Raw genomic sequence first — 12076 nt, 5'->3', positions numbered from 1 at the left:
AAAAGGAACAGATTGGAAAACGTGACTACAGGTCTGATGCCCACCAGGCATGTGAACTCCATGCTGGACCAAAGACCATATCTACCTGTGCCTGCTCAGCGGTCTCTGGCTGCCCCAGGTGTCCTTGGTCCGATGCTGCAGTTTGCTGCTCAGCTCGTTGATGATGTTTGGCTTCATGCTGGTCGCAGGGGGGTACACCTTCTTCCCCTCTAAAAGCGCCCCGAATTGGCCCCCGGCCTCACCGCCCATCTGGCCCTCAGCCCAGAGAGGTTTCATCTCAGGTGTGCGTGGGCGGTCAAAATAAGGCGAGCTGGGACGTCCCAAATTCTGCATGTCCCTCATCCCGTACCCGTCCTGCCCGCCTTCATCTTCTGTGGCGCCCCCTTCCTCGACCTCCTCCTCCGGTTCAACTCTTCGCCTGTGGGAGTGGAAGGAGGCGGGGGCAGTGCTGGTCTGTCTATGAAGCTCACCGCTGCGACCCCCCTCCCTGAACCTGCCGCTTTTTGGGTAGGTGGAGGCTGCTGCCGTGGCATTCTGCATCTCAAAGGTTTGACCGTCCAGGTAGCTCATGTAAGACTCGAGAAAATCCCCACGTTCCCCCGATTCAACCGTCCCACCCGCTAGCCGCCCTCCCCCCCTCTCCCCTCGGTCTAGCCTGTCCCCCCGAACGTTAGCCAAGATGCTGTCCAGGTGGTGGTCGCTACTGCTGCGGCTGTCCAGCTCTTCTATGCCAGAGTCCACCACAGTCTCCTGGGATTCTCCCTTCTTGGCAGTGGGGGGAGGACGATGGCGCTCTCCTGCCCTGTGCGTGGCGGTGGAGGGGGAGGGGGTGGCGTATGTGGTGTGCGTTCGCTCATGGTAGAGCTGAGTGGAGGTGCTTGTTGTGGCAGCAGCGGTGGTTGTAGCGGCACAGCTTGTGGTCGTGGAAAATGAGTCGGTGCCCCGCAGAGGGGCGGAGGTGGCAGCAGTGGAAGAAAGTGCTGGGGGCCCCCTATAGGCAGGGGGAGGCGTTACAGTGAGCGGGGGAGGAGTGGGCGAGGAGCGTCCCGGAGCGTGTGTGCTGTTGTACAGGTGGTGGGGATGCGACACGGACAAGGGTCTGTGATAGGAGCCGGGAGGCGGTGGCGGTGAGACGGAGGGGGGTGGCGGGGGTCTGCTAGTTGATGCGGGGTGCAAGGTAGAGGGTGAGGGGGCAGGAGGCGGGTTGGGTGACGTCTGGCAGGGAGAAGGAGCGGACTGAGTCAGATTAGCCACCTCGCTGTCGTAAGAGGTGAGGCTGGAGGCCGTGGAGTCCCCCGCCTGGGGAGAGGGCAGGGGCGTGTGAGCGGGAAACGCACTTGCAAACAGTTCTTTTTGGGCGGGTGGAGGCGGGGGAGGTGGCGGGGGAGGCGGAGGAGGTGGCGCCCTCTGTTGGGCGGAGCTCACCGTGGGGAGAGGCCGACGTTGAGAGTACCCTGGAGCCCCCCTGTCAAAGCTGTTGGCAAACTCCAACGGAGGGGGGAGGGGGTCAGCATAGACAAATTCATCGTCTGCGTCCACAGAAGGGGCGGGTGGAGGAAGAACCATCAGGCCGGACCCAGTGTTCCCAGTGGTGTTCACCGCCTGTTGAGTGCTGGCGGCAGAGGGAGTCGCGTGGGACAAGATGTAGGCGTCAGTTTGACTTTCCATCCTGATAAACGGGGGTCGCCGAGGATGCTGGGATGCCTGCTCGTTAGCGACCTGCTCCGCTCGCCTCATGTAACCTTCCCTCTCTTTCTCCCGCTCTCGCTCCCTGGAGGCCTCCCGCTCCCTGGACCTGTCCCGCTCCCTGTCCTTGTAGCTGGGCTGATATGGCTGAGACTGGTAGTGGTGCGTGTGGACCGTTTTGTCTTCGGAGAAGCGTACTCTCAGTCCCTCGCGGGCTCCTCCCCCTTCCCGATCTCTTTCCACTCCGCTTCCGCCCTCCTCACCCCACACGCCCCCAACTCCTCTGAGGATTCTTGGAGAGGGTGGCCGTCCGACAGAAGGAGTGGTGGCGGCAAGGGAAGAGGAGGTGACCAAGTAGGAACTGGAGGACTGGGCAGAGGACGACACTGGCTGTGAGGTGACAGAAGACGAAGGGAAGACCACATTGGACATCTGGCGGATGAATGGGTGCTCCGCCCCCCTTCTTAACCTGGTGTCGTCCCGCAGAGCGCGCTCTCTGGCCGCCAGGGCAAGGCCGAGCGGCGATGTGGGGTCGAGAGCCTTTCCTGTTAGGGGGTGAATGAACGTGGTGGAGGAGGACGGCGGCTGCCTTCCTGCGGTGGTGTAGAGGTCAGCAGGCACGGACTTGGGCTGATAGTCCAGGGCAGATGAGGAGTACTCGGGTAAGCCAAAGGCTGGAGGCATGCTGCGGGTGTGGTGGATGAAGGTGTCGGCGGAGAACATGCCCTCATCGATGGACTTTGATGGTCTGAGCTTGGAAGAAGAACTTTCTTGCGTGTTAAGTTGCTGCTGTGAGACATGAGTCCGTGTTAGTCCTCCGAGACCCTCGCCCCCGAGACCCACGTCCTCCTCAGCGGACATGAACAGGGAGGCGCTCTTTCTTCGGGCTTCGTGAAAGCGCTCGCGGTCTCTGCGAGCCGCACCGACAACAGCTGCTCCAAACTGGCTGGTGAAGTCCAGCCCGTCCTGGGCTCTCATGGACGGCAATGATGGAGGCGGGGGTGCGGGGATGGAGGGCGGTGCGGGGGGCTGTGGAGCTTGATTATGGGGGGATTTGGCTTCGTCCACCTCCCCTGATGTGGGCGCATCCGCCTCCACGCTGCTGCCCTGGCTGCTGCGCCCGCTGCTGCTGGTGGAGGGGGCCTTGACGATGATGGTGGGGATTGGGATGGAGCTTTTCTCCACTTTGCCCCCGAGTGTGCCCTGACCCGAGCGCAGGTCCTCCACCTTTGATTGTTTCACCAGGGGACCCTTGCCTCTCCGGGCGCCCCCCTTAGGACCCCCTGCTGCACTGCGCTCTGCTCGCTGTGGTTGGCTCGGGCCTGTCTGTTGTTGCTGTGGCATGACGGTTGCAATGGAGGATGGCGGGACGGCACTGCTGTAGCCTCTCCTGAGGCCCGCTGCTTTGACCCCTCCAGTAGTCTCCCCGGTATATGAAACCTTGCGGGTGGCAGTCCTGCTTTGGACAGTGTGGGCGCCCACGTGGGAATAGAAAGTGGAGTGGTCCGCTGCTGTTCCGCCAGCGGGGGCGGCACTGGGACCGGCAGTCCTCTCCCGGCCCAGATGAGTGAAGTGTACTGCCTGGGAATAGGGCTGGTAGTGTGACGAGGTGGCTGTGGACTGGGACACGGAGGGCTGCTGAGACGACTTGGCTCTCCAACCGAGGGGAGGGGCGGAGGAGAAGGGAGGGTCCGGCGGGGCCGTGGTGGGCGGGGGTGGGATGTCGTCCGGCCCGGGGACTGACAGACTGCGAGCAAACTTCATGGCTGGAGGATGCAGGAACTGCCTCTCCTCCTCGGGCACCCCTGCAGCCACAAAAGACGACGATGTTTAAGATTGGATGAAATGATAAATTTCATTTATCAGTTTACGTTTTGTTGGACGACTGGAGTTAAAAAAAAAGTCAGCAACACACATCGGTGAGGGTGTCCGTCTTCATCTGCCTGTCCATCTACCCGCTGACCTGGTCTGTCTGTCCAAGTCTTTACAAATCGGTGTTCAAAGGTTGTTTGTTATAACCCACAAAACAACACAATCTCTGCTTTGGATCAGAGCATAGGCGAGAGCGCTAGCCATTGAGTTAAAAGCCCGAACTCTGAAGATGTCAGGGAGTGATGTTTCCTGATACACGGCCACACTGGCGGCACCCGTTACACAAACAAAGCAAGACACAGAAGGTAAACTATGGTAGTAATCGTTTCAGGCGAGGTACACGATGCAATAATATGCACGGGTGGTGAAACTGCATTAAAATGCAGCCCAAAACCAACAGTGTGCTATTAGACTGAGAAGACATATTATTCTAGACAGGTGACTCCAGCAAGACAAAACATTTGACTCTGGAGACAAACACGGGGGGGTCTGGGTGCCCCCAGACACACAGACCAGCACAGTGTGGACCTCCAAACGACAGACAGACAGGCAGACAAAAAAAAAAAAAAAAAAGACGGCCTCACCGATGGACTTCTGCCGCAGCATACCGTGCTGTGGGCCGTGACCGGAGGCGTACTGGCCACGATCGTAGCCCAGACCCAGGCTGGATGGTGCCACCCCCAAGCCGGTCTGGTCTGTAAAGTTTGGCTGTAAAAAGCAACAAGTGACTGACGGTCATGACTGACACGTGGGTATATTTGATGTATCGCGCACCTCGTTGCTGTAGAAACTTCGCCCCCTGTCTCTTTTTGGCCCCTGCGCCCGCGTCCCCGGGGCCTCATTGGTGCTGATTGTCTGCTGAGCTGCTGCAAGAATTTCATCTAATTTATCTGAGAGCAACAGGAGGGAGAGACGAACGGGGAGGAAGGAGAGAAAGAGGAAGACGAGACAATGAAACAGATAAAGGGACAGCAAAAAAATGGCGGCAACAACGCTTGGAAAAGGACACAGTGGATGGAGTTGGATGACGGGACGAGGAATCGGACACATGAAGATGATAGGCCTTACTTAAAGCCATCTGATAGACCGTCCTCTTCTTCTCTGCCACCTGGGATGACTCAAATTCTGAAGGGGAAATAAAAAAAAGTCCAGTCACTCGGGTTAAAGTCCCACAAGTTAAGCAGAGTGGAGACGAGTCTACCTGACTTCTTTTTCCAAGGGGTAGCAGCTGCGAGGAGGACAAAAGGAGACTTTGTGTCGGCAAGAGCATGACAGCATTGTTACAGGGAATACTAATAACATTCCCTGGAGTGTGACATGCACTTTGCCGTGTGGAAAAACTGGAGCAGAATTAGCTGAAGAGAACAACACTGCTAATACATGAATGACTGCACACATTTATTCACGGTGAAAGGAAGGACGCCCACCTCTTTCCACTGTCGACATGTGAGGACGCCACCACGAGGACACGAAAAGACAAAAAGACAGCAGCGGTTAAGGCAAAACCTCAAAAGCGATTCTCGACCTCCGTTTATTGCTACGTTCCCACACGGCGGCGAGGAGGACAGTAACGAGCGCCCGGCGGCGTGGTTTCCATGCTAATGCGCGCCTCGCATGAAGACGCCGTGTGTCTTCCGAGGTGAACCGGGACACTGCGCCAATCACGGGGGTGACAGAGTTTAATAGGCGTCGCAGCTAAATGAATTCTAATGCGTTAAATAAGCACGATACGGCTGCACGCCGACCTTGACGTGCGCGGGAAGATGGCAAGGAAGTGGAAGCGAGCGACATTGCATATTACATCTCAAAAGTGAGATGAAGGAGCGGTACCAAAATACGAAATAAAAACCCCAACAACAAATGAACATAAATAACACAAAACGGGGACGCTGACCCTGGACGCACACTTCCCCGCCTACTTCCTTGCCGCAAATAGAACCGGGCATCAATGTGGTGGTTGCCATGGCAACAGAGGTGGAACAACTTTACTTATCCCAATAATTTTATACCGTGAAAACAAACATATCAATGTTGGCGAGGAGAGTGAAATGTGTTCCCTTTCCTTTTTGATTGACAGCTGGGTTCTCCATCGATGACGGCAAGACGTCTGTCAGAAGTCTCCTTCACACGTTCTGCATTTCGGTTGTAAAGCTTCCCGTTTAAGCCTTTTCTCACCCATCTCCTCCAGCTCCGAGGTCATGGACTTGGATCTCAGGGCGATGGCGGGGGTGCTCAGCCTCTTGCTCTGCTGGGGGACTGGAGAGGAGTGGGTCACAGGAGGTCACTTACTGAAAACGCAGACCCCCCCGATCCGCTTACTTTTCTTCCGAGCGCCCTCCTCCATGTCGGGGTTGCGGGTCACCATGACGACCTTGACCATGAGGCTGTTGCCGCCCTGCCGGATCATGTTGACGACCTGCCGGTGGCCGACCTTCACCACATTCTGACCGTTGACCTGCAAATGACCGAGCGGTGGTTTGGGGAGTTCTGAGGCGGCGGCGGCGGCGGTGGGGCGGTACCTCTATGAGGAAGTCCCCCATCCTGAGACCAGCTCGCCAGGCCACGCCCCCCTCATCCACAGACTCCAGGTACTGCAGGGCGGGGAAGGCGGGGGTGGGGGTGAACTCCTCAATGGGAGTCTGAGCTGGAGACGTCATACAAGTGTTGGGTGTTAGTGGGGGCGCTGGGTGGGTGGTCCATTTCTTGCCGTTTGCGGTGGTTCTTCCTCACCTTTGGCCCCCCTCAGCACAAAGCCGAAACCCTCGCTGTCCTTCTTCTGCAAAAGCACCGTCTTCTCCTTGATTATGTAGTCACTGGAAGAGAGGACACGGGTCACATGGAGACAGAGCCCCCCCCCCCTCCATGATGACATCACTAGCGAAGGTTACAGTACATTCTGGTCCTGTTGAAAGACAACAGTTACTAATATACAGTCGTTATTGCTATAGATTAAAGACAACTAAACCCCCTTCAGAATAAAAGCACAAGATTATTTATGTACAATTTATGCAAGATCTTTTCCTGGACCCAGCAGTTGGGAATCTCCGCCTTAGCATACATTGATCTATGTTGGCCTCGCTGGAGAAGGTCTGCAAATGACATCACAACATACTGCAGACATCACAGCCGCTTTCCATTGCAATCTATCGATTAGACTACAGATGCTAGCGTATAACGCCGCCTGCTTGCTAGCAGGGAAAAGTTGACGCCCGAGCCAAGCCAAGTAATGGCGGGCCATTAGTCACTGACAGCCAGCAACGTGCACGCCGTGCGCACTCTTGCGAAACATGCAACAGGGTGAGATGACTACAGCGCGAGAGTGATGCTGGCTCGCTAAGCAGAAGCGAACGTGCGCTTGTAGCTGGATGTGGGGGCCCCCCCTAAGTGAATGGAGGGGCTGTTTAGGGGCCTTCTTGGATGGCAGATAAAACTGACCTCATGATGGTAACACTTTCACCCTGGAACAGACTATTAGTATTTTTGTGACGGACCACAGAGCTTCCGCTGTAGTAAAAGAACCATGGCGGTATAAAGTACCTGAATGCACCATGACATGCACCCTACTAAGGTGCCTGTCCCGGTGCGTCAGAACGGCACCAATGGTGTGTAAGAGATGTCACAGCCGCTCTCAAACACTTTGGCACGCCTCCACAGCCCCGCCCACTTTCCTGTCTGTGCCAGAGATCCGTCTGATCTCACTTCCTGTCCGTGATCTTTCACGCACTCATCTGGGAGCGTTACAGTCTCTGCAGGCTGTGAAAGCATCTGACAAGAGTCTTTGTTAGTGCTGTCATCTTTCAACGCACACACACACACACACACACACACACACAATCTTTTTTTGTCACTGGAAAAGACAAGACAGAATGACTAAATCACCAGTTACTAGGGAAGGAAATGTTTGCATTGATGTCGTACACTTTTTGAAGGATTTTTATTTCCTCCACAGAAGCCAAATCAGCAGAGTTCCGTTTCACAAAGTCCGCTCTCGTGTTTTTTTAATTCAGTTGTCTGCGATCCACCTCAAAGCGGGGATTAGGACTCCGGAGCAGCAGCACACAGAGATTATTGTAAAAGAGTAATGTTTTATTATGTCATCCAGACACAAAAGGGAGCTAAGTATGTGAGCGGATCCCAGCATCGGTCCGCTGAAACGATTTTTGCTGATCAGCTTTGGCAGATTCTCTGCACGCGACACCCACTCCCACCCAGCAGGGGGCAGAACCAACAGGTGTCCAACCCTTGTTCAACCCTTGTTAGTCATGGGTGCCTGGGTTTTGTGCTTGGGAAAGAGCACAAACACTTCCCAGAAGTCCTACTGCCGGTCCTACAAAGTCCACGTCGTCACTGAACACGAGTGTGGATCAGAGAGACTTAGTGTAGCAGGCTCTTCAATATGCTCCGCATCCCTCAGCTTTCCAGATCCAGACGCTTGTTCCCTCTCGCTCGCATTAGAATCAGAGCAGCGTTGCAGTGCCGCAAGCACAGCTCAGACAAACAACAAGCAAGCAGGACCGACTCCTTTCGCTCTCACAAAATAAAAGTACCTTGTTGCACCTCGAGGGGTCCAATGGCTCGTTGGGGTGACGCCCTCGAAAAGGCCGCTAGCATCAAACACTGCAGTTTTACACAACATACCACTACAACTGTTTGTATCGTCCAACGTCATGATCAAAATAGTACCATGACAACACTTTCTGCCATGCATGTGCAAAAGTTTGAAGACGTTTAGTAATACAAATCAACTTTCTTCTGTCACTTTTTTCTGTTTTGTTTTAGTCACAAGCAAGATGGTGACGCAAGTGAGTACTTTTAAATGGGGGGGGGGGGGGAGCACACCAGCACCCACTGCTCAAAGAGCCCAAAGTGTTCAACAGGACAAGAAAGAGATGCTCCAGAGGGGTCTGAACATTCCCAAACATAGCTGACAATGCTGCTTCCTCCTGCTACATCTTCTTATTCTCTGGCAGACCAGGTTCAGGTGCTCAGAAGCAGAGCTACGATGCCACGGACTGTTTCCATTCACACAGACAGACCCATCGTAATGTGTAGTACGTGTAAATGAACGTATGAATGAACCTTCAACCCACAGAAGAGAAGATCTAGCCGTCAAATAAAAACTCTGAAGTCAACCTAAAATGTCAATGAATACGGTGCAATACTCCATTTAGCCTCATATCTACTGAGCAGGGTTATTACAATAATCGGCATAATAAGACGTAAGACAAAGTGCTCACGCTCGGAGACTCTGGAATGGAGTCAAGCAAGACCTAGCATGGATTGCCAAGTGTGTGTTTTCGAGTGGGTATAACTTTTCCCATGCAAGCATATCATTGATGATGAACCATACAAGGGAAATAAAAAATAGCAAAGTAGTTATTTGTAGTACTTCTTTTTTCACCTCCAAGCCAATCGATGCTACCACGGGACGTGATTATTTAAATTCCTGCAACAATCACGTCCTGGAATAGACTAGGTGTGATTTCCTAGGTTTGAGATAAAGCTGTGGTCAGATTTGAGGCTCACGTGCAGTGAAAACATACCACAACACACACAACACACACACACACACACAGGCAGACTGTCAACAATCTGTGCACTGAGGACACAAACATGACCACGCGCGCACACACGTGCACACGCGTGTCCACCACATGTAATGAATCCAGAGAGCAGTGAGAGCGGCGAGCACGAGCCGCGTCGAAGCAGGGCGCGTGCCGAGAGCGACCGAAAGCCGACACGCATGTTCATTGAGCTAAACGCGCGCACACGTGCGACGCCACCTCTGCATCCCCACACGGCCGAAACACATTCCGGCCACGACGCGCATGCATGACGCCCCCCCCCCCCCCCCCCCCCCCCCCTCCGGCGACGGAGCTTCGGGGGCGGGGAGGGGTTAAAAGCCAGGCGGGTACCTGTAAATGAACCAGATGCTCCGATTCACGGGGCCCAGCATCGGCCAGGAGGAGGAGAGGGAGAGGGAGCGGGAGAGATCCTCCTCGCCGCATGCCCCCATCGCCATTTCCTCCCCTCCCTCTCCTTCTCGTCGTCCTGCGAGACGGCAGCGAGCGCGAGCCACGAGAGGCGAGGAGGAGGAGGAGGCGGAGAGGAAGAGGAGAGAGAAGAGGAGGAAGGGAGCGGGAGGAGAGGGCCGCACTCCCCCAGCCCCTTCATGCTTAAAACAGGGAGGCGAGCAAGCGAGAAGCTGCGTTGGCTGCGACAGGGAGGGGAGGGGGCGGGAGGAGAGGAGCACGGGGAGGGGAGGCGGCTTAAGGAAGGAGGGAGATCATTTGGCGAGAGGTGACTGGGTTTGAGAACGCGAGGGGGCGGGGCCGCCGTGCAAATACGCATGTATTCAATCGACACCTTCGTGTGCTCGCGTCGCTGCCATGCGTCCCATTCATCATGAAGATGCCACCCCCCCTCCCACCTGACTGGCAGCCGTCAGTCATCAAGGGACCGTGATGATGCAACACGACCAACCCGGGCTGGAGTGATCCCACGTGCACTTTTAAAAAGGACCCAGACGTCCTCCTTCCTCCCCAACATGCAAATTAGCTACAAACAAACCGTTAATGAGAGGGTGAGGGGATGGGGGCGAGGGGAGGGTACGGGGGACTCACATCATCTCTCAGTCCGAGCCGCCAACCACAAACGTCCAAGTTGTCCTCCATCACTTTACTCCTCCACCCCCCCCCCCCCCGTCTATGTTGTCCTCATCTCTCCAACCATCGCAGCTCTCGTCTTTCCTCCTCTCACATCACCGCCTCGCCGTTTCCCTCGCCGCACAAGCGTGCGTGCGTGTAGCATGTGTGAGGAGAGACAAGAGTGCATGAATGAAGGCGAGGGGGGGTTTGGGGGTGTGTCAACAAAGTGAAACAATTGTTTATCTTCAGGTGGGGGGGTGGGGCCCGGGGCCGACAAAGTGAAACATAATTGCTCCTCTCCAGGTATGCCGTGTGTGCGTGCGCTCGGACGGCTTCCAGCCAAGCGTCAAGGACTCTGCGGTGTGACAATCAGACTATGAAGTCATATCAAGCCGCCATCTGGGGGTCTCTTTGTCTCTCCCGAGCACCACGGCGGAGATCTTTCAAAGCTAATTTGGACACCGATCCGGGGAGTGGAATCGGGGACATGGGCTTTGTGTTTCCGTCCAAGGTTCAAGTGACTGGCGTGATGCATTCAAGGCATTGCTGCTTTTGTACGCTTAATCGGTTGGACGGCCGTCCTTACTTGTCCCTGAATCTTAATTCAAAGATTCCCAAAAGTCTTCCCGGAAGAGTGGCTCTCCATAGTCACGGGTCTGCAGCCCATCCTGTTATTCCTCATACTTATCATTTACGATATTCAGCAGGACCGACCGTCCAGAGAACGCCCACATGTTGTGTATCACTGTAGCTGGGTGACAATCATCTGTGTTGCCATGGCGAGAAAATTTACCACCAAAAGTTGAAAACACTGGAAGTTCCTCACACGGCTGCACCGCCACTTTAAGGCGTTTCGCCCAATCACCGCCAACCAATAAAAAACATGGCCGCCATCAAATCTCACTTTCATTCCCATCCATCCGTTTTCTAGGATTCTTGTCCCGATTAGGGTTGTGGGGGTATGCTGGAGCCTATCCCAGCTGACTGAGGGACCCATTTAGTTTCCAGTTAAACCTTTTTTTTGGAATGTGGAAGGAAACCGGATTACTCTTGGAATACCTGGACATGCAAGCTCCACAGAGATTTGAACTCCATCTCCTTACCGTGTGGCCGACACGCTAACCACTTGTCCACTAGTTTGTTTTCGCCGTACAGTATAGTGTATGGAATCAGACAGGGCGCCAGTAGTTCATCAGGAATCCAATAACGATCCCTTCGGAAGACCAAAGTGCGGATTGTACCTTGAGGGACAGATGGAGTCCGACTGTAGTTCATCTGCGACGGGGGGGGGTCAGTACGCGACTGCCACCTTTGTGAAGTTGTCAAAGCAGCAGAGCATCAATCTGTCCTCCAACGTCCTTATCTGACCTGCTGTTGGCCCCAAAATGATCTCACGCGGGCTCGCTGGGGAGATGAACAGACTGCGCCTGAGATCATGCGTATAATCGCTACTCCTCATCACAAATGTTGCCAAAGATATCATTGGAGGCGCGCATCTTTGCCTACGAGCGATGAGCGTGTGCGTGTGCATGGCGGTCGATGATTATCTGAAGATTCACATGCACGACGACCTTAATGTTGCTCCGGGTTAGGAGAAGTCGCACGGTGGAGCCCCCGCCCTTAAGGTTAACCGAGGTCGGTCAAAAGGTATCATTATGAAAATTTCTGGGATTTAATGAGTTCAATGTATTTTTGACTTTACCGCAGGCCAATAAAAACGGCCCGTGAGCCACACTTTGGCCACCCCTGATAGAAACAATGGCCGTTTGGATCAACTTGAATGCCAAAAAAGGTTTTGTTGTTCTTGCCGAGGATTGCTGCAAGTGAAATGATGTCAAAATATTTGTCATGGAGTCCGTCACCCCCGCCAT

General features: G+C 54.6%; 1 protein-coding gene across 1 annotated transcript in view; it reads right to left on the bottom strand.

Annotated features, from left to right (window-relative positions):
- shank1 (SH3 and multiple ankyrin repeat domains 1) overlaps positions 1-12076 on the bottom strand; it is a 33699-nt gene that overhangs the window by 5724 nt on the left and 15899 nt on the right. The window contains exons 16-25 of the mRNA XM_058048637.1: positions 6289-6371; positions 6078-6202; positions 5878-6013; positions 5734-5814; positions 4986-4994; positions 4760-4786; positions 4627-4683; positions 4333-4448; positions 4143-4266; positions 86-3491 (exon numbers count right to left, since the gene is read on the bottom strand). Coding sequence (XP_057904620.1) covers positions 86-3491; positions 4143-4266; positions 4333-4448; positions 4627-4683; positions 4760-4786; positions 4986-4994; positions 5734-5814; positions 5878-6013; positions 6078-6202; positions 6289-6371 — 4164 coding nt within the window. The remainder of the gene's footprint in view (positions 1-85; positions 3492-4142; positions 4267-4332; positions 4449-4626; positions 4684-4759; positions 4787-4985; positions 4995-5733; positions 5815-5877; positions 6014-6077; positions 6203-6288; positions 6372-12076) is intronic.

The sequence above is a fragment of the Doryrhamphus excisus genome, chromosome 15 (genome assembly GCF_030265055.1).
Source record: "Doryrhamphus excisus isolate RoL2022-K1 chromosome 15, RoL_Dexc_1.0, whole genome shotgun sequence".
Taxonomy (NCBI): domain Eukaryota; kingdom Metazoa; phylum Chordata; class Actinopteri; order Syngnathiformes; family Syngnathidae; genus Doryrhamphus; species Doryrhamphus excisus.
Note: the sequence above shows the minus strand (reverse complement) of the source record. Positions and strands in the feature narration are given on the sequence as shown.